This window comes from Emydura macquarii, unplaced genomic scaffold, assembly GCF_026122565.2.
Source record: "Emydura macquarii macquarii isolate MOO-44397 ecotype Brisbane River unplaced genomic scaffold, CSIRO-AGI_Emac_v2 contig_306, whole genome shotgun sequence".
Lineage (NCBI taxonomy): Eukaryota > Metazoa > Chordata > Testudines > Chelidae > Emydura > Emydura macquarii.
Window position 1 is genome coordinate 1,311,931 of NW_027130443.1, and position 22,426 is coordinate 1,334,356.

Genomic DNA, 22,426 nt, shown 5'->3' on the forward strand with positions numbered 1-22,426 from the left:
GAAAAATACTTTTTGAATTCCGGTGACCCCGGTGCCAGGCCAGGGCCCTGCGTGTTGTGCAGCAGTTCCCAGGTTATAGCAGCACCTCCGAGCAGGAGACTTGGCCTTGCTTTTCTAAACCAGCTCCCAGTCCACAGCCTGTCCCTCGACACCTCAGAGCACTGGGGGGGGACAGGATAGCCCCACAAACATGCGCTGGATTGACCCCCCAGGATTGCAGAGAGCCCGTCTCTCTCCCTCTCTGCAGCTGGGGGTGTGTGTCCGGGACGGGGGTATCCGTGTCCCAGTGAGTCCAGGCTCAATCCTACAAACCGAGGCACAGAGGAGGCTGCACAGAGGGGCTGGGAGCAGCGGATCTTGCCTGCTTTTCCTTTTGAGAAGGAGAATTAAATTCACCCTTTTCTCCCCCTGCTGCTGACACACGTGTTGTTTCCTTCTGGTGCGGCAGCACAGGGGAAGGGAAAGCTTGTGTCTCCCTGAAAGCAACTGACGGCTAAACTTTCTTCTCCCACCCAACCCCGCATCAGCCTGGGACACCAGCTACTTACATGATCGCTGGGTCTGTTGATTTCCTTCTCCGAAACTGACCAGAGCCCACAGCCACAACGGGGGGGAGGGGGAAGGATTTTTAGTTCCTGGACTGACAAATTCAAGCCCCCAACCCTAAACCATCCGATATTCATCTGCCCACCACCCCCAGCAGCTAGGGCCAGAGGGAGAGGACAGAGAGACATTGCTGCAGCTGCAAGATCTCATTGGCTCCCCCCTACATATTTTCTCCCAGCCTCTGTTCAGAGTGGAAAAGCGTTTGCAGGCAGCATCCGGCATGGAAATGCATGGATTTCCGCTAGTCCCCGCTTCGCACACACAGCTGGGGAGGGTTGTGACTGGCCCTCCTTCATCGCATGGTACCATCAAATCAAATCACTCTTCGTCCTGCAAGATACAGCCTTCAGCTGCGGTGCCGTTGGGGTACAGAGCCTGGCTCTGAAGGTGGGGGGATCTTCTCTCTCTCACACACACACCCCCTTCGCACTCGGGGCCTGGGCTGGGATCTGAGGTTATTGCAAGTCACAGACACACCTGCTCCTGGAAAAGGAAGCGAGGGGGGCTTAAGGAAACCTCCCCATCTGTTACAAAGATCAAATCCGTGGAGCTGCGCTGCGGGAAGCAGGGCTGAGACTGATGTTAGCTGGCTAGTCCTGCCACGCTGCCTCTTGCTAGGAGTGGGACAACCAAGTGGGTCCAGCAAAAGTCCTGCACTGATTTAAAAAAAAAAAAAGAGAGATCCCTCCAGCCATTCGCCCTCCCCTCTTGGGCTCACACTTCTGGCTGGGCTACAATTCAATGACACAGGCAGATGCAAGGAGGTGCAGAGGAGAAGAGAGGGGAAGGTGTCACCCTAGTATGAGATTGTGAGACTCAGGGTGCACTAGCTAGCTTGGATCTAGCATCATCACGCCAGCTAGGACGGCGAATGTGGTGTCCACAGATAGAGGGATGGGGTGGGGGAGAGAAAAGAAGGGGCTGCATGAGAACAGATAGATAGATAGATAGAGGGGGTGTATGGGGATAGATAGATAGATAGATAGATAGAGGGGGTGTATGGGGATAGACAGACGGATGGATGAAGTGGGTATATGGAGTTAAAGATAGATAATTTGACTGATTGGTTAGATACAGAGTCATGTATGAGGTCAGAGATTAATTAGACAGAGGAGGGGATCGACTGGCAGGGGTGAGGTAGGTGTGCATGGTGACACTTAGTAACAACAGAGCGCTTAATAAAAAATTCAACTAAGGAAATATAGGAGACAAACTTAATTAAGGTGGGGTTATGGCAGATAAAGATGTAGTCATTGAAGTGTGAAACCCATGAGAGCATTGTGCGGTAGGTAGCTAGACACAGAGGGGCTGTGTATGGATGAATAAACAGCGATGCTTTTACACGTCACTGAACTCCAGCCCAGCTGCCCGCCCCATCCGGCACTGGCTGCTCTGTTCCTTTCCTGGTCTGTGCCTCGGATCTACCTGTGGTGCAGCAGGCCAAAGAGCCCCAGTGCCTGGAGACATCCGCGGCCTAATGGGGTCACCAGGGCACAATCGTGGATTTTGCTTTTGACAAGTTTGACCCCCAGTCCAACCCACATGGCCCAATCAAACACCTACACTCTGCAAATTCAAACCTGTTTTTTCCAGGTTTTATATTCAGGGTATCTGGTGTGGACTCTTCTGGCAACCTGTCTGGCCCAGTTCTCTATGCAGCTGGATCTCTATTTGGCTTCAGGAGGAGGGCATGATGTCCTCTACAGGAATGTGTTGCAATCAGGTGGTCGAGGGGTTACCACGCCCACCCTCCTTTCGCTGGAACCAGGCTCAGATATGGAAGCTTTTGTAGATGGCTAGGAAAGGACCCATGGTCTGGAGGGGCGTTTAAGGGTAATTCAGCATATGCAGGAGGTAGCATGCCAAGGTAAGTACAGAACCTGAAGAGAGTCTGAATCTTCAGTGTCCGCGTCTCACTGTTCTCCACCTCTCAAGTGCCATGTAGAGGGGTACAAAGAGGAAGCTAGACAGAGAGGAAGAGCTCATACCGCGGAAGCGAAACGTCAGGAGGCGCAAGCTGCGGTACGCATTGTCTTGGAGGAGAAAAAGAGGGAAATTGAGGGCCAGTCCCAGGCAGTTTGTCGGTGGCAGTTGTCTCAGTGTACAAATTGACTGGCTGCTGCTCATGGAATTATTGCTGCCCTGCAGGCAGCTGGTGGTTAGGGTTAGACACCATAGTGCAGGTGGGATTTGTGTCTGCACTTGTCTCACTGTGGCCATGTGTGATGGGGTGGGGGGAGAGGGGGTTTGATACATGTGAGCCATGGGGGCAAGTAAAGAAAACAAACTGGTGCCAGCTCTGAGTGCAGCTTACTGGGGGGGGAGGGGAGAGGAAGAGCCCCTCTGGCATAGCACAGCCCTGGGCGAGGGGTCCATGTATAACCAGCCACCCCACCCAGAGGTGGCCGCATCTCAGCAGGGGGTGAGGGGTCCGTGTGTAACCAGCCACCCTGTCCCAGAGATGGCTGCATCTCAGTGCCAGGTGAGGGGTCCCTGTGCCAAAAGACTCGCGGGGCGGTAATATCCCGTCTGTTCACCCCTGCCAGGCCCCCCGTCTCCCTGAGGTTCTGCTGCAGGAACCCAGCCGTCCAGCAGGACCTGGCCAAGCCCTGGGGGGGAGGAGGGATACAGAGCCAGGGGCAGCAGCTCAGTCAGCACAGAGCCCCCCATTTCCCGCACAGGAGGGCGCTCAAGGCTGCACATCTCCAGTGATGGTGTTGAGGACTGCCATAGAGAACGGAGGCAGCTAGGGCCTAGAGCAACTCTTGGCTCATCTCTTTGTCCTGGAGGACTAACCGGTGCCTGCTTAGAGCCCCTCCCTAGGCCACAGAGTCATGCCTGGGACCACTAGAGTGATGCTTAGGACAGGGGCCACTCTAGCCCCCCCATGGTGACAGGGCAGGTTCCCAGGATCCCTCTCTATGGTCACACCCAGGGCTCTAACCATAGAGACTCACCAATGCAGCTAGAGTGGCCACTCTAGGCCCCTACTCTAGCTGTAGGCCAGGCTGCTCTAGGACTAGCCCTAGAGAAGGGGCCTAGAGTGTAGCCCTCCCCCCTGCAGAGGCACCCCCTCTAGCTGTGTCTCTATGGGAAGGGGGGGTTGTGACTACATTCTAGGATGGACTCTATGGTTATGCTCCTGGAAGACTCAGCCAGGGAGTCTGTGCCACCAGATGCAGGTTGGGGGGAGGGGGAGACACATGGCAGAAGTCACGCAAGGAGGCACTCTAGCCCACATCTCTATGGTTAGAGCCCCAGAAGACCACACCAAGCCCTAGCCATAGAGACCACGGCTACAGTATAGCCCACCCTCTAGCAGGAGCCCATCTAGGCCTCAGCTCTATGGTTGGAAGTGGGCTGAGCCAAAGCCAGGTGCCTAGAGAGTCGCCCTCAGCCATAGGGAAGCTCTGAGCCACGCAGGGAGCTAGAGCAGCATTGTGCGGGTGGCTGCTCTTGCCCCATCTCTATGGCCAGGAGCAGCTCAGGCACATGCCAGCCAGCAGCGGGAGGGGTGGAGCATCATTTATGCAAATGAATACAGCGCATATTCAAATATACAAATCAGCACAATGGGTAATTTGCATCCAAGGGCCAGATCTTCTTCCCCAGCCCTGCAGACGTTGGGGGGGAGCTCTCAGGGCCCCCCCCCCCAGGAAGGAAGAGGGGGCTCCATGGTGGGGGACGACACTGGCCAGGTCACAGTAGGGAACATCCGCAGCCAGACCACCCCCCCCCCCACAGGATCGAGGATCCCAGATGCAGCCACTTAGGGGGCTCCTGCGTCAGGCTCAGCCATGGGGCCGGTGGCCGGATCTGGAAGAGAACAATTAGGGTCAAAACCCAGCTGGAGGCACAGGGAGGAAGAAAGCATCTCCCAGGGGCACTGACAGACAGGCGGGGGGGGTCCAGGGCTGGCAGCGCAGGGATGCTCTCCGGCCCCCCCCCACGCCAGCCCCTCTTACCTGCTCCCTCACCCTGCGTCTCTTCTCTCACGGGGGCCGAGCTGCCCCTGGGGGCCAGGCCCAGTGCTGCCTGGGGGCACGGAGAAAAACCGTCAGACCCTGGCACCCCTCCAGCCTCCTGTCACCAGGGAGAGAACCCAGGAGTCCTGGCCCCCAGCACCAGCCCACTCTAGCAACCAGCCCCCCTCCCAGAGCCAGGGAGAGAACCCAGGAGTCCTAGCCCCCAGCACCTCCTGCTCTAACCACCAGCCCCCCTCCCCTCTCACCAGCTCCTCGCAGGACGAGTTACAGCTGCTTTCGCTCGTCACCAGCTCACCGCCCAGCCAGGGGGATCTGGGTGGGGGAAGGGTGTTAATTTCAGGGTGCACATCCAGCCCCTCCTCCCAAGCCTGGACCTCCAAAGGCAGCTGACTCTGGGGTGGGGCGTCCAGGCAGTTGCCAGCGCAGCTGGGCCTGGCAGGGGACAGCTGCAGGGGGGCAGTGCCAGGACAGGGGGAGGGGAGTGTTGTTACCCAGACGTCACTTGCAGTTGCTCTCTCCCCAGCCTCTGGCGCAGTCGCAACACCTGGTTCCGGTACCTGGGGGGCAGACAGACAGGTCGGGAGGGCACCCAGCCTCGGGGGCTCACCCCTCATTTCAGCCAACCTGGGCACGCGTGGGGAGGGGGTGGAGGAGGGGCTGTCAGCACTCAAGGCAGGCACAAGGGACACGAGGGGGGCAGTGCCCGGCCTGGGGGTGCTGTACCCATAGGGGGTGCCGTGGGGGAGGCTCTGGCTGTGGGGCATGTGGAGGGGCTTTGCCGATGGGGGCCGTGGGAGAGGCCAGGGGGGTTCTGCCTATGGGGGATGTGGGGGGCCGAGGGAGGGCTCACCTCTCCTCCCGGGCATTGGTCTCGTTCAGTCGCTGGGCCTCCAGCTTCTTCTCCTGCACCCAGCGGGCCTCCAGCTGGTCCCGCGCCTCCAGTGCCTCCTGCAGCCGCGCCTGCAGCTCCTCAGCCTCCTGCGTCTGTGCCCACAGCTGCCCCTCCAGCTCAGCGCAGCGCCCGGACAGCCCCGCCAGCCGCTGGGCACTGCGCCCCGCCCTGTGTGACCCACACGGCAGTCCTCAGCACAGCCAGGGAGCAGCCCCGGGGCAGGGTGAAGGGGAGGTGGAGGAGCACGCAGGGAAGATGAGGGTGACCGGGGAGGGGGGCAGCCCAGGGAGGTGGGGGGACCCCATAGAGGAGACCAGGGAGTTTCTGGGGGGACAGAAGGGGGTGGGGGCATGCCAGCAGGGGGCTCACCTGGCCCGATGCTCCTGGCATTCAGTCTCGCTGCGTTTCAGGGCGTCACTCAGGTGGGCAACTCTCTGGGCCAGCTATGGGGGTGACACAGGAGGGTGTCAGTGTCATGGACCTGCCCCCCCCCAACCAGGACACCCCCTCCCCCAACTTACCTCGTCCTCGACTCCCCGCAGCTCCTCCAGCTCCAGCGCATGCTGCAGCCGCAGAGACGCCAGCTCCAGGGGAGCTCTGGGGACACAAAGGGGGGGCCGGGTCAGATCCCCCCAGCTCTGCCAGTGCCCCTCACCCCCGACCCACAGCCCGGCCCTGGGCCCCCCAGCGCCGTCGGTGCCCCTCACCCCCGACCCACGGCCCCGGGGGCAGGGATTGTGTTGCCGGCTCCACCTGGATTCCTGGGCCCCGGGCTCCAGCCGCAGGTTCTCGGCCAGCAGCTGCTCGAGGTCCCGACGCCGCAGCAGCTTCTCATCTGTAAGAGGAGGGGAAGGGGCTGGGAGCCCGGACACCTGGGTTCTCTCCCCGGCTTGGGGGTCACTGGGGGGGTCAGAGCAGGGGGCTGGGAGCCCGGACGCCTGGGTTCTCTGCGCGGCTGGGGGGGGGCGGGGTACCGGTGGCACCGGCCCCAGGCTCACGGGGTGTCTCCGGGTCTCCCCGCTCTGCTCCGTGGGGCGGGGTCGGTCTCGGGGAGGGGGGGGGCGGGACCAGTGTGGGTCCGACCCTCCCCGCGCTCGCAGGAGCTGGGCCCGGCCGGGGCGGCCCCAGGCGCAGGGAGGGTCACGGTCAGTGGGGGCTGGGCCGGTACCGGGGGGGGGGGGCTGGGCCGGTGCCGGTACCGGGGGGGTGGGGCCGCTACCGGGCCCTATAGAGAAGCCCAGCCCGCGGGTGGGGGCAGGGCCCAGGCCGTGTCTCTGTATCGGGGGCGGGGTCACCCCATGTCGCGACAGGCCCCGCCCCCGCTCACGGCTCAGCACCAGGCTCCGCAGCCCCCGCGTCTCGCGCTCCCGCCGCTCCAGCTCCCGCCCCACGTGGCGCCTCCAGCACGGGGGCCCCGCCCCCGCCATTGCTTCTCGGTCACGTGCTCCACGTCAGCTGGCTACGCGCGCGGGCCACCGGGAGTTGTAGTGGCGGGGGCGGGGCCGGACGCGGCGAGAGAAGCCGGAAGGGGCGGGGCTGGGTTCAGCGCGCGCGATTCGGGCCCGGAGGGCGGCCGCGCGGGGCCAGAGAGCCCTCGAGAGCGGCGCCAACGAGCGGCTGCGCGGCTGGAGCCGAGATTGGCTGCAGAACGCGGGTAGGGCGGGGCCAGCGACCGGGGGCGGGGCCTGGTCAAAGCCCCTCCCCTTCTTCTGCGTGGGCGTCGGGAGGGGGGCAGAGGGTGGGGGTGGGGTAGGTGGGGGGGGTAGAGGGGGAGGGGGGGCAGAGGGTGGGGTGTCTGGGGGGGCACAGGTGGGGTTGGGAGGGGGAGGGGGGGCAGAGGGTGGGGTGTCTGGGGGGCAGAGGTGGGGTGGGGTTGGGGTGGAGGAGGGGGGCAGAGGGTGGGGTGTCTGGGGGGGCAGAGGTGGGTTGGGGTGGAGGGGGGGCAGAGGGTGGGGTGTCTGGGGGGGCAGAGGTGGGTTGGGGTGGAGGGGGGGCAGAGGGTGGGGTGTCTGGGGGGGCAGAGGTGGGTTGGGGCAGAGGGTGGGGTGTCTGGGGGGGCAGAGGTGGGTTGGGGTGGAGGGGGGCAGAGGGTGGGGTGTCTGGGGGGGGTTGGAGGTGGCATGGGGTAGAGGGGGCAGGAGGGGGGCAGGGGTGTCACGGGCTGGCTTGAGTGGGGGGCATTGCGTGAGGTCAGTATGGCAGAGTCGTGCTGGTGCGTGTCAGGCACCGCTGGAGGGAGGGATGGTGCTGAGTAGGAGGATAATACCCACCTTCATGGATCAGCTGTGCAATGGACGCTATGGCTGTACCTGGTATTTCTGTATGTCAATTTGGGCTGGCTGGGGCACACCCCAGACACAGGCGGCAGGACAATAGCCTGCTTGATGGCCTATTAAGATACTCAAGGATGCAAGGGGCCCAGGAAGAGACTAAAGGCAGACCTGAAGAGTCACCAGGATTGGCCCATGTGACTCTGGACTCCAATTTCGTTTCTGTAAGTTTTGCATGGCCAGGAACAGAGGGTTTATAAGATCAAACCACAGAAACCATTTTGCCTTCTATCCTGAGCTTCAGCCACCTACCTGCCTACCTACCTCTGGATCAAGTCATCTGCAACTGAAGCTGTGTAACAAAGGACTGAGACCCATCCAGGTACTGGATGTGAACCAGAGGAGACTATACAAGCTGCAACTCCACAGTTCTTCCAGAAACCTGATGTACATGGACTTTCAATCATCTGTATGTATCTGATTGCTCTAATCCTTTAACATTTCTCTCATGGTTTCTTTCTTTCTTTTTGCAATAAACCTTTAGTTTTAGTTAGTAAAGGGTTGGCTGGCAGCGTGGGATTTTAGGTAAGATCCAAATTTATATTGATCTGGTAACTGTGGCTGACCCCTTGCAGTCAGAGGGAACCTTTGTAGTAAAGAGCAGAGAGTTTAAACAACTGGTCTCTTTACTGGACCTCGTGCTGATTTGGGAGCCAGGAATGCAGTGACGGGGGCTGTGGGCATTTGTGGACTGGCTTCTTGATAACCAGTGTGGAGAATTAGAAGCAGTTCGTGGCTGGTTGGGAAGCCGGGCTTCAGTGTCACCCACCAGCACTGGGAAAATCTGCTCTCCTTTTACAGCCTGCCCTGACTTTGGCATTCTCAGGTGGCTACCCTGGGCACAGACAGGTCACAGGGGGCGCTGGAGGAGGCAGCTGGTAGCCCAGCGGGAGGGAATTGTGCCCACAATGGTTGTGGAGGGGGGGAGCCGCAGCGGCCGGCGCAGTGCAGCTGTCTGCCAAGCTGGGGGTGGCGCTGAGATCCTGGCGCCCAGGGTCCCACCCGCCCCATCCCCGTGGGTTTACTGGATCTTTTCCCGGCTAAGGAGCCTCGCACAGCAACGGCCCTGGTCTCTGTTGATTAACAACCACCTGAGCAGACCCACCCGCTGAGCGGCCAACGCTCCCCACTTCCTATGGGGCAGACAAACGTCTCCTGGGGGCTGGGCAAGATCAGGTCACCTGGGGGCTCCAGCTTCTGCATAATGTGCTTGGCTGGGCGTTGAGGTCGGGCCGTGGCCTGGAGTTCGGGCCCAAAGAACTTCCTGGGGGCCCTCAGATTGTCTAGAGAAACCGGGGTCCTGCTTAGTTGCCCCTCAGCCCGTCAAAGTGCAAAATAATTCTTGGCCCAGCCAGACCCGAGCCCCTGCATTGATTTAAATCTTCCACGCCTGGTTCTGAACGGCTCCAAGCAGCAGCCAGAAATCACTGCGATAGACCCCAGAGGTGGGGGGCGTGGAGACAAAATGGTCCCAGCAGAGAAGTGTTGATTTTCCCACCACGCTATTGAAGAGCGACTCCCGGCCGGGCAGGGCGCTCGCTGTTCAGCCAGGTTTTCTCTGCCGTGGCAGGTGCTCGTGGGACAGTCGCGCCCTCTTACCCATGGCTGGGGCTCCATGTCTGCGCTAGCTTGAACCAGCATCTGCCCCCCCAGGGTCTCTACCAGTCTAACCAGGCAGAGATTCCTTCCTGCCCACCCCCCTGTACTGGTTACCCTGGGTGTGTGGACGCCGGATTCGCATTAGGAACGTGGAACCCACCCCGCCTCCCACTGCTGGAGAGATTTGCTGCTCGCAGCCGCAGCTGGGCCCTGCGCCAACAGTCTCGTCCCCCCACCCGCTTCGTAACCGCTGTGAGTGGCGGGGTCAGGCTGGCCGGGTTATACTTGGAAAAGAAAAGCTGAGCAGAGTCTGAGTCGGGACGAGGCCACGCGCCGCGTTTATTGTCCGTGTAAGAATATCAAAGAGCCGTCACAGTCACACACATCCACACCCACGACGTTCTGCAAGCTGCTCTCACGTAATGACCAGTCCTTTTCTGCGTTGCTCGAGCCGGCCGTGTGGCCAGCTAGACACGAGGAGGGAGCCGGCCCTCTGTCGGTCGCGAATCCGATGCTCCAGGCGACAATTGCAGAGTGAGACCCAAAGTGTCCATGTGTGTACCCATCTTAGATACTCGCTGGCTCTCGTGTAGGTCTCTGGGCCTGGCTGTGTCCTGCTGCCGCTGGGCTCTGTACCGTTGTTAATCACCAGCTCATTGCACGCCTGACCCGTCTCTTCTTTCTGTGCTTTGTCTGGTCCCTGGGCGGATCCTTCTGCGCTTTAGGGCTGTTTATTTGCACTTTAGGGTCGTTGAGATGCATTCTTCGGTCTTCACTCAGTGTCTTCACTCCCCTGTCTGCTGTCAGAGCAGTTTGGGTTGGTGTCTCTTTATGCCCTGCGCATGCATCCCTCCCTCCCTCCCTCACTCACACAGGGGGGGAATTCAACAAGATATTTTTAGGTTCGAAACTAACAAGCTGGAGTCTGCGGGGCTGTACCATGATCACAACAGTAAAGGGAACACATCTACCGCTATCTTACTTACGCAATAAAACAAGGCGTCGGCATTGATTCGTTTGCACAGCTCCTGGGGGCGGCTCACGGCGTTTCACACGGTGCCAGGCCCGAGCCATTCAGATGCGGCTCCAAGGCGCCTGGACAATAGGCCGGGGGAGTCCGTTCCGACTGGGACCTGGGACCCAGCGCCCCTGCCCCATCACCAGTGGCCCGGCAGGCGGGAAACGGGCGGGCTGCACGGCAGTGAGCTCCAGGAGCGAGCAAAGCCCGGAGGAAACATGGGTCTGGCTGGGAATGGCGGGAGGCAGGTCATAGGAGCAGCTCTGTGGGGCGAGTGCTGGGGCTGTCCAAGACACGGATGGATCTTTTCTCTCATTAGCTTTGGAGGCCCAGGACCATTTGAGTTGCCTCACCACTGTCCCGCCGGCCTAGCAGAGCGTCTGACCCCTGCAGCGTGACATCTTCTGTCTGGCAGAGACGAAGAGGGCCACCGAGGATCCCCACAGATGTCTCCGTTTCGGCAGCGCGTAGCGAGATGAAACACAAGACGTGGGGCTTGCAGCCGCCCAGTTAGCGCTGATGGGAACAAGCAGCTATCTTTGGACGTCTGGGGGGCACTTTTCCAGTGTCAGGGGGCGGATTTTTACCCCGCCCCACCTAGCCCAGTTATGGTGAGACTGGAATGTAGCTAAGGGTGAAGCCCCAATGTAGGTCATTAGCATATATGATAATGGGTAGAGGTAATTGGGTGTCTCACTGGTATCCGCAGGGCTCACGAAGTGTCCAGGATCAACGCTTTGAGGAGGAAGGTGGCCAGGGCGCGTCTGAACAGCAGGTTTTCATTTCCCAGCTACAGCTGGGAGAACCGACACCAGCCTGGGGGTGAAACCGACCCATGGCCTTGACCAACCGTCCCCCAGCCGGTTTGCAGCTTGGTTTGGGTGCACAGAGGGGACAGCGCAAGGGCCTCGGGGGGGGGGGGGGATGGGAACTTCTGGGTCCCAAGTGCAAAAGCGACCTGGAGTTTGCATCGCGAGCGAGGGGGGAGAAAGGCCACCCGGAGCGAGGAAAGGCACGTGGGCGCTGAGCCGCGTGACCAAAAGAGGAAGCAGGGCGGCCCCGCACGGCCGGGAGAGATTCTAGAGAGGTGAGGTGGGGCCCCAAAGGAAAACTCTGCCTCTGTTGCCCAGAGAGACGCCGCGGTGCGGGTCCGGCTGCCGGGACCGCTCAGATAGGAAGGGAACCAGGCCCGGGTCGGCTGGGTGCCAAACGACAGCGAGCACCGTGCCCCCCCATTCCTCCGCATGACTGGATTTCAGCCAGACAGAGAAGTGAAAGTGTCTGTCTGATAGCTGGGGGAGATGGGCAGTCCCTCCCCAGAGCCCCCCGCCCATCGCTCGGGGGGCGGGAGGGGGGCTCAATGCTCCATCTGGTTCAGGCTGGTTCCCTCGATGCACAAACCTTGGGGTGCATGGCAGAAATGCAGGGAACTGGGGGCTGCTTGGGGGGGAGGGCCCCTAAAATCATGTGTCCCCCCAATCACCAGCCACGGCCTGTACAAACATTTATACAGCACTGACACGCAGTACAACGGGGGGGCAGGGCCCCCCCAGGGAGCAGGTTAGTGGGGGGCCCCCCCAACCCTGCCTTGTGCCTCCCCAGAGCCAGGGACCTTCATGTGTAGCAAGACATCAGCATAAGCAGTTCAGAGTACGTCATTAGTAGTCTATAGGGGGGGCTTGGACCCCCAATTCCGTCCCCTCCCCTCTATACCCCCCTCCAAGAAAACAACAGGGGGGATCAGGACGCAGGGTGCTGGGCCGGGGGGGGCCGTCCATCGACGCAGCCAGGGGGTGGTGCCGTCTGTCAGCCCAGCTCACAGGGGTGGTACAACGTCCCACTGCCTGGGGGGGGGGGGAAGAGAGGGGGCGTTAAGAGCAAACCGAGACACCCCCCACAATCTGGCATGGACAGGGCCCACTCCAGGGAGCTCCCCACTGGGAGGGGCAGGGTGGGGGGATTCATTCGGAGGGGAGCCCCCCCCTCCCCAGGGAAATGCCCCCCCCCCCCCGGGTCTATGGATTCCCCCCAGAGACTGGGCAGAGGTGGCGGATGGGGGGGTTACTGAGTTGGGGGGTCTATGAAAAGGAGTTGGAGGGGCTCAGAGCCAGGGAGGGGGTGGATTAGCTGAGTGGGGGGGCACAGATCCGAGATGTGGGGTGGATTAGCTGAGGGGGGGGCACAGATCTGAGATGTGGGGTGGATTAGCCGTGGGGTGGCACAGAGCCAGGGCTAAATAGCTTCTCCCTCCCAGCTCCGCTGCCCTCCTTACCTGGGTCTCTGTGTGGGGTGCTGGGTCCCTGGGGGGGCCCCCGGCTGGCCCCCCCACACTGGCCCCCCCGGCGCCTGCGGCACAGCAGGTAGGTCACAGCCCCCACCAGGCCCAGGGCAATGCCCAGCAGGGCCAGCACGGCCGTGACAGGGGGGCTAGGCTGCATGGGGGGGGCTCCGTCCCCTGCCCCCTCCCCCTGCCGGAGAGCCACGCTGGGTCCCCCCGCGGGGTCTGCAAGACAAAGGGGGTGTTAGCAACCGGGAGAACCAGGGATCCCCCCTCCTCCCTCCCTGGGGAATCCCCAGGGAGACCCCTCCCACGGGTGCCAGCTTCTCACCGGAGGGCAGGGCTCCATCAGTGGGTCGGGCCGTGGGTCTGTGCAGCTCCGGAGGCCAGTCTGTGCTGTGGGTCCTTGTGGCTCCAGGGGACCATCTGTGGGTCCTTGTGGATCTGGGGTACCGTCTGTGGGTCCATGCAGCTCCAGGGGTCTGTCTGTGGGTCCGTGTGGCTCCAGGGGTCTGTCTGTGGGTCTGTGTGGCTCTGGGATACTGTCTGTGGGTCCATGTGGCACCAGGGGTCTGTCTGTGGGTCCCTGTGGCACTGTGGGTCGGGCTGTGCTGAGCATGGGGGGGTTGGCGTTGGAGGGCAGGAGAGCATTGGGGGGCTTCAGGGCTGGCCCTCTGCCTTTCTCCCCCCGGCTGGCATCAATCCGGGCGGCTTCTACAGGACACCATGGGTTGGTGAGCTGGCCCGGTCAGGTGGGGGGCTCCCCCCACCGCCCCCCAACAGCGTCAGCTCCCCCATGCCAGTGTCACCCGCCCCACCGGGTGCAGGCCCTCCCCCTCTTCCCCTGCCCCCCAGACTGGCCGCGCGATTCCCACAGGGAACCCCACTTCCTGTGTCCATTGGACCCACCGCCAGCCCCTCAGGGGGGCAGCTGTCAGACGTGGGGCAGCCCCGGCCCCCCAGCCCTGAGTTGGAAGCAGTGCATGGGGACTCCGCAGATTCCAGGGGGGGGAGGTAGAGAACACCTGCAGCCCCGATGCACCCCAAATCCCCAGCTCAATAGTGGGGGAACCCCTTTTTGGGGGCCAGGACCAGCAGCCCCCAACCCAAGCTTGGAGGGGGGAGGGGGTGGTCAGACCCACCTTTCTGCTCCCAGAGCTCCTGCAGCTGGATCACCCAGTCCGCCGTCTTCAGCCCACAGATCTGGCTGTGGGGCAGCTGGAACCTGGGGGGGAATTAACGCAGTTGGGGAGGGGCCGACCCGGTCCCAGGATGGGGGGTTGGCGTACGGAGCCTTTCCCCTCTGGCAGGTGCCATCTCCCATCTCGGGGTCAGGCTGGCTGGTGGAGGGGATCTGGGGGGCCTGGCTGGGGAGGATTGGGGGGGGGGGCCTGGCTGTGGGTCGCCTCCGGGGTTGGAATTTGCAGTATCAGGAAATGCGGAGTGTTTGGAATATTTGGAGAACTTCCTCATCTTCTGGGCTGAGATTGTAGGGGGTGGGGGTCGTAGGGGGCGAGGGGGGGCTATAGGCTGGCGGGGGGCTGGGGGCATTATGAGGGGCCGTGGGCACTATGGGTTGGCGGGGGGATCACGGCGGGGGGGTCCCGGGTTATGGGGGGGGACACGTACCTGAGGAGGTGGCCGGGGCAGGCCTGGTAGGACCTCACCTCCTGGGCGAGGACCGTGAGGTCCCTGAGGGGCTGCTTCCATCTCAGGCACCTGCAGCCCCTGACCGCGCCCCCCTCGTTCCCCGAGGCTGTGGGGGAGGAAGACACCTGGGGTTAGGGGGCAGAGACTGGGGGAGGCACCGGGGATAGGGTGGGGGGCTCCCAGCTCAGTCCCCAGGGCAGGGATCGGGAGGTGTCCCGGCCCCCCAGCCCCCCAGGGCAGGGATCGGGGGGGGAGCATGGAGCCCGGCTCGGTCCGTGCCCAGGGCGCGGCGGTTCTTACCCGAGCGGGGCAGCGGCAGCAGCAGCAGCAGCAGGAGGGTCGCTGCCGGCCGGGGGGCGGCTGCCATGGGGCCGGGCCGGGCCGGGGCAGGAGGCGGCTGCACCCCACCTGCCGCGCGCTCCGGGAGGAAACTTTCTGGTCTCGAGACGTCGCCAGCCCGGCCGGGACTTTCCGGGGAGGGCGGAGCTCCCGGGTCCCTCCCTGGGGATCCCCCGCCCGCGAGAGGCACCAGCCTCCCCCGCCCCGGACCTGCCCCACTGGACATTCCCCGGCTGGACATTCCCCTGTCAGGGGTGGCGCTAAGGCAGGCTGGGGGGGGGGCCTGAAACCCCCCAAACTTTGCCTTCACCCCCCTCAAGGCTCAAACGCCCCCCCCGCTCCCCCCGGCTGACCCCCTCGGCTTTGGCCACAGACCAGGCCCAGTGAGCTCTCTGGAGCGCTCTGCGGGACGGGTCCTTCCGTGCCCCCCCCTTGCCCCCCACAGGCGGTGGGGGCCCTTGGCTCCCCGGGGCTCTGGCCTGGCTGCCCCATTGTACCCGCAGACGTGGGCCGCCCTAGGGCAAGGTCTCAGCTGTGGGGCTCGACCCCTTGTTTTGACCCCCGCCAACCTGAGCCCTCCTGGCCACTTGTCTGGGCGTCGCCGCCTGGCCCGCGTGAGCCCGGGCACCAGGGGCTGGCGTTGTTGCCTGGGTCTTTCTCCTTTTCCTGTGGCGCTGCCGGTGGGAGAATCGAACGCGCACCCCACACGCCGTGGGGTGAGGCCGTTCCCCCGTTTCCAGCCTGCGCACTGCTGCTGCTGCTGAAAGCCGGCTCGGGGCTTGGTGGGGTGTGGGAATTGGCAGCGAGTCGCCTGGGGCACTTTAACGTGGTGCGGGACGGGGGGGCGGCAACATTCCCAGGACGAGGCCCCCCCCCCGCGAAAAAAGAGATTTGAATTGGCAGCATGTAGGTGTTCGGCTGGGCAAACGGGCCCGACCAGCTGGGAACAGAGCCCTGCTTCCTTGGGTGTTAAACTGTCGTGGGCGTCTGTTACCCGCATCTTTCAGGGCTCCTCCCTCACCCGTCCCTGGGCTCCGGGCATAATGCGTCAGTTTCAGCCTCCCCCGCCCACACACCTTGACCCAGGTCCTAGGGCTCCTGGTGTGATCTGCGGGTTTGCGGGCCCTTTTCCCACGGTAACATCCTGGCCCGACTCTGATCTCGGGCCGTGTCTTGGAGGCGAGTTATTCTCCTTCCAGGGCTTTCCTCCTCCTCCAGTTTTCCCCAGCTGCGCCTTCGTGGACCCCCGTCCATACAGTGAAACCTGGGTCCTGCTTCCCTGCATTTGCCCGTTGCTTGAAGTAGTCGGCGGTTAGTGTTACTTAGCCAGGAATTCCCCTCCACCCCCCGAAGTTCACACGGGTTTATTGGTTTCTTTCTTTTTTGTCTTCTGGTTTTTCCCTGTCAGTTTCCTGGGGATAATGCTGCCCCAGCGAGCTACCCCCAGCATTGGCAGCGAGCTGGCAGTGGCTATTTTAATTCGCCTTCAGAGGCTGGCGTAGATAAAACACACGTTTCAGGGCGTCTTGTTGAAAAGAGAAAGCTGTGCGTCTGCCCGCGAGGTATCTGGAGCTGGCCCCCAATTTTCCAGCCCGCCTGTCTCAACCCCCCACCGGGGAGGGGCTGGAGCTGCGCCTGTTCCCCACAGCCGTGCTCCATGGGCCTACACCCACCTTGCCTGGCGGATGCCATCTTCTGGCTTTGGTGCAGCCGTCCTCCCTTCACAAAGCAGGCTGGTACTATCTCCAAGTCACAGGTGGGGAAACTGAGTCGCAAAAAGGGGCGTGAAGATCTCCCAAGTGCTCCATGCGCTAGGGCAGTGATTTGCGACTCGTGGCCCCCAGGTCCCTGTGGCCTGCAGACAGTCCCTAGGATTTCCAAAGCGGGGGCCACACCCCCAGACCAAGTTTTTTAGGGGTCGGCGAATGGCAGAAAAAGGCTGCAGAGCCCTGCTCTCGCCCCCCCCCCCCACACGTCTAGTCGTTGCTAGTTGGCAGGAGAGGTGGGGGTTTCGTGCTGGATTCGTGTCACACTGCGTGTGGACGGCGAACGGGCTGGAGCCGCAGAAGCACAAATCCTGCCGGTTACAAATTGCTTTGCATGAGTTACATCAACGAGGAAGGAAGCAGCCGGCTTGTGTCACGTGGGGCCAGGCTGTCACAGCTTTGGGGGCCAGAGGGGTTTTCCTACAGGGCGCCTTGAAACGCCACTCGGTGCCGCTCCGCGTTTGTAGGGGCCTCAGTTCCTTTCAGAAGCTGACCCCAGGGTCACGGAGCAGATCCCCTCTAATCTCCGGGGCAGAATGCGGAGATTTTGGAAATGGCAGAACAAGGAGCAATGGTCTCAAGTTGCAGTGGGGCAGGTCTAGGTTGGACATTAGGAAAAACCTTTTCCCCAGGAGGGTGGTGAAGCACTGGAATGGGTTTCCTAGGGAAGTGGGGAAATCTCCATCCTTAGAGGTTTCTAAGGCTTGGTTTGACAAAGCCTGGCTGGGATGGTTTAGTCGGGGCTGGTCCTGCTGTGAGCCAGGGGCTGGACTAGACACCTCCTGAGGTCCCTTCCCACCCTCATCTCCTGTGATTCTATGAAATACCTTCATGGACTGTGCATGCCTGACTCGGTTCCCTGCCCCCTCGCCCCCGTTCGGTGTGAAGGGCTCAATTTCTCCCCTGGGGCGGAGGAATGGGGGCGTGGGGCAGGTGTCCTGTAGGCAGGGCTGGCTGGGTTTGAAAGGCTGACCCCAGTCAATGGAGACGCGAAGGAGACCCACCGGCTGGACAGTGGCTGCTGCCGACTGGAAGCTGAGGGGGTGCAGAGCTGGAGGCCAGGGCGGGCGGTGGGCAGGCTGGCAGAGGCGTTTCCAGCCGCCCAGGGCGTCTACGTTCGCTCTGCACCCCATTAACGGGGCTCAGTATTGATATCACGGGGCTCACCCAGTCCTGGGAGAAAACGTGTCCTGTCCCCCCTGGTTCTGTCCCTGGTCGAGTGCCAAAGCCAAAGTCAGACAAGGGGTAACTCGTCAAAGGCAAATCCACGGACGTGCTGCCCTGGCCGGGCCCGAGCCCGCTAGGATCTGAGGCGCAGACCAGGAAAGGAACAGAGCAGCCAGTGCCGGACGGGGCCGGGCGGCTGGGCTGGATTTGAGTGACGTGTAAAACCATCGCTGAAACGCCATGCAGCCAGGCGGATGAGCTAGTGTCTGTGATTAAACCCAGCGAGATTCCCCTCGCCCACCGGGCCTCTCTGAAATCCTGGCCCTGCCACAGCTCCAGCAGCGCTACGAAGGGCAGCTGAGTGTGCCGTGGGGATTTGTTCCCGGACGGAGGCGGGGGGAGATCTCCTTTCCCGACTGGGCGACTTTGCCTTTAGACAATAGCTTCTGCCATGTCCGGTGATTTGGTTGCTGGAATATGGTTGAGGACGACCCGTGGTTTAGCCGGCCCGTTGGCTGTGCGTTAGCTGACATCCGTCCGGCCCGGGTGCAGGTACCGCCCAGAGACGGGGCCGGGACAGACGGGGGGAAAGGAAACGCGCGGCTCGAACTTTTCTGTTTGTTCCACTCCTAGTCAGAGGCCGAGCTCGGGGTGAGGGAGGAAGAGGAAAGGGAGAGGAAATTCTCCCCGCCCTGGGCAGCGAAACACCCACCCCAAATAAGGCAACAAAGGAGGGGAAAGCGAGGGCCGGCGGGTTCTGCGGCTGGGGAACGTGGGCGCGTGGGGCCGGCGGATCCTTAGGTGGCGCGTTTGGAGGGGTGAGGGTCCCCCCCGGGTCTAACACTGTGGGGGTGGGATAGGAGAGCCGGCGGGGGAAGTGTGGGACGCAAGGGCCCCCAGGGGTGACAATGGATTTGGGGTGTACTTAGCTGAGCAGCGCCCCCCCAGGGGGATCGCCCCATGGACCTCTCCCCTCCCCCCCACCTCTCAGGACAGGGGGGCACGGGGTGGGGAGCCAGGAGGCCAGGCCAGGGGAAGTTGGGGGGTAGCTGGGAGAGGGGAGGAGAGATGAAGAATGGGGGAGCTGGGAGCATTGGGGGGTGACAGAGACTGGAGTGTGTGCGTGTCCCTTTAAATACCATTGTGATGTCATCACTGGCTCTGCTGTGATGTCACAGCGGATGGCTCCGCCCGCTGCACCCACAAACGGCCTCTTGCTCCCGGGCAGCTGCAGGGCAGCCAATGGCAGCGTGGCGGCTGCTGGAGCTCCTCCTCCTTGGAGTGACGGGCATCTGGGCGGCAGGTGGGTGCTGGGGGGCACAGGCACCCCTCCCCCAATCATGCCCTTCCCCACCCCCCAGCAGAACGGGGCCAGGTCCTCCCTACAGTCGATTCACCCACGCGCCCCCCTCCCCTGGTCTGGTGCTTTCCCTGCATGTGATGTCATGGCAAGCTCTGATGTCACACCCGTGGTACTGTGATGTCATCCAACAAACTGCACTGGAAAGTGAGGGAGCGGGTGAAGATGTCCCAGGGGCATGAAATGAACCAGCTACGAGCGCAGCTAAGGTGAAGGGCTGGAGCCAGGACGCCAGGGTTCTCTCCCCGGCTCCAGGAGGGGAGGTGGGGCTAGTGGTTAGAGCAGGGGGGGCTGGGAGCCAGGACTCCTGGGTTCTCTCCCTGGCTCCGGGAGGCCGGTGGGTCAGAGCAGGAGCTAACGTTTCTAACGGTGGCTCTGTCTCCCCAGACTGTGGTTTCCGGCCGGGATACGACAGCCCCAGCCCGTCCCCGGCGCCCCGCATCATTGGGGGGCAGAAAAGCCGCCCTGGGGAATGGCCCTGGATCGTGAGCCTGCAGAGCCGTGGGCAGCACTTCTGTGGGGGAAGCGTCATCCACGCCTGGTGGGTGCTGAGTGCGGCCCACTGCTTCCATGACACTCGGTAAGGCGGGCTGCGGGTCGGGAGTGAGGGGCACCAGCAGAGGTGGGGGGGGCAGGGCTGGGTCGGCGGGGGGCTGCGGGTCAGGAGTGAGGGGCACCATCCCTTTGCCCCCCCTCCAGGCCCCAGGATGTGATGGTGGCGGCCGGCAGCGTGACGCTGGGCGTGGGCGGCGTGACCCGGCGGGTCCAGCGGATCCTGGCCCACCCCAGCTACAGCCGCAGCACCTATGACTCGGACATCGCCCTGCTGCAGCTGAGCCGCCCTCTGGCCCCTGACCGGGGCCTCAGCCCCGTCTGCCTCCCTGGAGACCCCGAGGGTGGGGACGACAGCCAGTGGGGCAGCTGCTATGTGGCCGGCTGGGGCACCACGGAGTACGGTGAGAGGCGTTACCAGGCTCCGGGTGGGGTGGGGTGGGGCTGGCTGGGAGTGCAGCAGAGCCCCGGGTGCGAATCTGGATGGAGGTTGGCAGGGAGCCTGGGGCAGGAGTGTGGGTAGGCGAGGGTAGGGCCCAGGGGTGGGGGGTGGCTGGGGTGGGGTGGGGGCAGCGGGGTGGGGCTGGCAGGGGTGGGGGGCCGGCTGGGGCTACAGCGCGTCTCTCTCGCAGGGCAGGAGCGGGTGTCAGGGGCGCTGCGGGAGGCCGGGGTGCTGGTCGTGGACTGGCTGCGCTGCATGTGGTGGATGGGGGCCTTGACTCAGAACATGGTCTGCGCCGGCCACGAGGAGGGCGGCCGCGACGCCTGCCAGGTGGGGACCCCCGAACCCTTCCCCCACCCAGACCCCCCCCGTCCCCGTCCAGCTCGGTCCCTTTCACCCTCACTCATTGCGTCCTTGTGTCTGTGCTTCTGGCCGGGTCGTGTGGCCGCGGCCTCCAGCACATTTTCCTGCGTCCTGCACCTCCTGCCTTCCCTCGCACCTTCTTCCGTCCATCCGCCCTGTGCCTCCTGCCTTCCCTCGCTCGCACCTTCCTCCAGCCCCCCGTCCGTCCGTCTGCCCTGCGCCTCCTGCCTTCCCTCGCACCTTCCTCCAGCCCCCCGTCCGTCCGTCCGCCCTGCATCTCCTTCCTTCACTTTCTCGCTTCGGCACCTGTTCCCCTCCGATCTGTGACCCACTTTCTCCTTCCACATTTCCTGCTTCGCCGCCTTCTCTCCTTCCTCTGCTTTTTCCTTCTTCTGTTTCTCTGGCTTGTTCCTTTCCTCGGCCTGATGCTGCCTCAGTTTCTCCTTCATCGCCTTCCTCCGCTGTGTGGCGACGCGTTTCCTCCGCCGTCTTGGTGTCTTGGCAGGTCGTTTTCTCCTTCGTTAGTTGCCCCTGGTTTGGTTTCCCAGGTGTCCGTTACTTGACTCATTTTCTCGTTTGTTGGGTTTCTCCGTTCGGTCGTTGACTCATTTTCTCCCTCGTTAGTTTGTTAATTGAGTCAACTTTGAGCTCGTTCTCTTTGTTGCTTATTCGTTGACTCATTTCCGCCTTCGGCCCTTCGCTTTCTCCTGGCCTTGGCAGGTCATTTCCTCCTTCCTTCGTCGACTCGTTCGGTTTCTCGTTTGCTCGTTCTCTGGGTTTCTCGGCTGTGCCTGAACTGACTTTTTCCCTCGTTCATTTGTTGCTCGACCCGGCTTCTGAGCCGCTGCTTTGCTCCGTCCTTCACTGCCTTGCTTTCTCCTGCCTTTCATCGCTGACGCTTGCTCTTCTCTGTGGCTTTTCTCCCGCGTGGGCTGGCTTGTCTTGTCGTCCATTGACTCGTTCATTCCTTCATTGCCTCGTTGGCTCGTTTGTTCCTTCGTTGCCTCCTTGGCTCGTTCGTTGGCTCGTTCGTTCCTTTGTTGGCTCGTTTGTTGGCTCGTTTGTTCCTTCGTTGGCTCGTTTGTTCCTTCGTTTTCTCATTGGCTCGTTGGCTCGTTCGTTGGCTCGTTCGTTCCTTCGTTGGCTCATTTGTTGCCTCGTTCGTTCCTTCATTGGCTCGTTCGTTCCTTCGTTTCCTCGTTCGTTCCTTCGTTGCCTCATTGGCTCGTTCGTTCCTTCATTGGCTCGTTCGTTGGCTCGTTGGTTGGTTGCCTCGTTGGCTCGTTCGTTCCTTCGTTGGCTCGTTCGTTGGTTGCCTCGTTGGCTCGTCCCTTTTGTTTTCCCAGCAGCTGGCTGACCCGATCTCTTGTTTCCCCCCCCCCCACTGCAGGGTGACAGCGGGGGGCCGCTGCAGTGCCAGGCCCCCCAGGGCTCCTCCTGGTACCAGGTGGGCATCGTGAGCTGGGGCCGGGGCTGCGGCAGGCGCCAGCGCCCAGGTGTCTACACCCGCGTGGCCAACTATCGCACCTGGATGGATGAGGCCACCGCCGCCGCCGGGAAGCCCCTGACACCCGGGGAGACCCCGCCCCCCACGCTGGGCCTCACCTCCCCAAAGATGGAGCTGGAGGCCGCCGCCGGCGGGGGGCACCGCATCGGCCCGGGGCAGCCCCTCTGCCTCGCCCTGGGGCTGGCTCTGGGGAGGTGGCGGGTCTGACTGAGCTGCAAGGGATTCTGGGACGGGGACAACCCTGACACTGCCGCAAGGGATTCTGGGAAAGAGCTGGCAGCTTTGGCAGCTCGGATTGGCCGGCGCCTCCGGGGAGGGGAGCAGGAGGCCCGGGCCGAGGGGGTCATTAAATGTTGGCTGTTGCAGCGGAGTGTGACTGTTAACTGGGCAGGGGACCCAGGCGTCCGGGACAGCAGAGCAGGGCACTCCCTACAGGGGAGCCGCAAAGGTGGGGGGACGGGACCCAGGCGTCTGGAAGGGCCAGGAAGGGACCCATTCCTAGAGAGCCCCACAGAGGGGTGGGAAAAGGGACCCAGATGTCCGGGACAGCGGTGGAGGGGCGCTCACCCCT

The 22,426-nt window shown here is 62.6% G+C and overlaps 3 protein-coding genes across 4 annotated transcripts; 1 reads left to right on the forward strand and 2 right to left on the reverse strand.

Moving 5' to 3' along the window:
• Positions 1 to 2,887: 2,887 nt before the first annotated feature.
• Positions 2,888 to 6,926, reverse strand: LOC137158491 (autophagy-related protein 16-like). Of its 2 annotated transcripts, XM_067556274.1 has the most exons (9): positions 6,812 to 6,926; positions 6,238 to 6,319; positions 6,006 to 6,081; positions 5,854 to 5,927; positions 5,443 to 5,652; positions 5,084 to 5,149; positions 4,838 to 4,904; positions 4,572 to 4,641; positions 2,888 to 4,422 (listed from the first exon to the last, which is right to left on the reverse strand). In XM_067556274.1, the coding sequence occupies exons 1-9, from the start codon at positions 6,909 to 6,911 to the stop codon at positions 4,376 to 4,378; spliced, it is 792 nt and encodes a 263-aa protein (XP_067412375.1). In that variant the 5' UTR covers positions 6,912 to 6,926; the 3' UTR covers positions 2,888 to 4,375. The 2 variants fall into 2 exon arrangements, with proteins under 2 accessions (XP_067412375.1, XP_067412384.1); XM_067556283.1 differs by lacking the exon at positions 4,838 to 4,904.
• A 2,808-nt stretch (positions 6,927 to 9,734) lies between these two features.
• Positions 9,735 to 14,797, reverse strand: CXCL16 (C-X-C motif chemokine ligand 16). The gene is given in 7 exon segments (XM_067556242.1): positions 9,735 to 12,275; positions 12,704 to 12,934; positions 13,041 to 13,380; positions 13,383 to 13,423; positions 13,852 to 13,934; positions 14,339 to 14,465; positions 14,660 to 14,797. Coding segments are annotated over 7 exon segments (927 nt in total). The 5' UTR covers positions 14,727 to 14,797; the 3' UTR covers positions 9,735 to 12,237.
• LOC137158515 (serine protease 55-like) lies at positions 11,441 to 22,213 on the forward strand. Its single transcript, XM_067556305.1, has 5 exons — positions 11,441 to 11,518; positions 19,379 to 19,571; positions 19,691 to 19,947; positions 20,176 to 20,315; positions 21,739 to 22,213. Exons 3-5 carry the CDS (start codon positions 19,704 to 19,706, stop codon positions 22,060 to 22,062), a joined length of 708 nt encoding a protein of 235 aa, XP_067412406.1. The 5' UTR covers positions 11,441 to 11,518; positions 19,379 to 19,571; positions 19,691 to 19,703; the 3' UTR covers positions 22,063 to 22,213.
• Positions 22,214 to 22,426: the final 213 nt, after the last annotated feature.

What these genes read in the sequence shown, in the direction of transcription:
- LOC137158491 (XM_067556274.1), bottom strand. Translation starts at nt 6,911, where the DNA reads ATGGCGGGGGCGGGGCCCCCGTGCTGGAGGCGCCACGTGGGGCGGGAG. An exon ending in CCCGGGGCCCAGGAATCCAG is followed by an intron (nt 6,082 to 6,237) that starts GTGGAGCCGGCA and finishes TTGTGTCCCCAG; the next exon opens with AGCTCCCCTGGAGCTGGCGT. An exon ending in GACGCAGGGTGAGGGAGCAG is followed by an intron (nt 4,423 to 4,571) that starts GTAAGAGGGGCT and finishes GTTCTCTTCCAG; the next exon opens with ATCCGGCCACCGGCCCCATG.
- LOC137158515 (XM_067556305.1), top strand. Translation starts at nt 19,704, where the DNA reads ATGGTGGCGGCCGGCAGCGTGACGCTGGGCGTGGGCGGCGTGACCCGG. An exon ending in CTGGGGCACCACGGAGTACG is followed by an intron (nt 19,948 to 20,175) that starts GTGAGAGGCGTT and finishes TCTCTCTCGCAG; the next exon opens with GGCAGGAGCGGGTGTCAGGG. An exon ending in GCGGCCGCGACGCCTGCCAG is followed by an intron (nt 20,316 to 21,738) that starts GTGGGGACCCCC and finishes CCCCCACTGCAG; the next exon opens with GGTGACAGCGGGGGGCCGCT.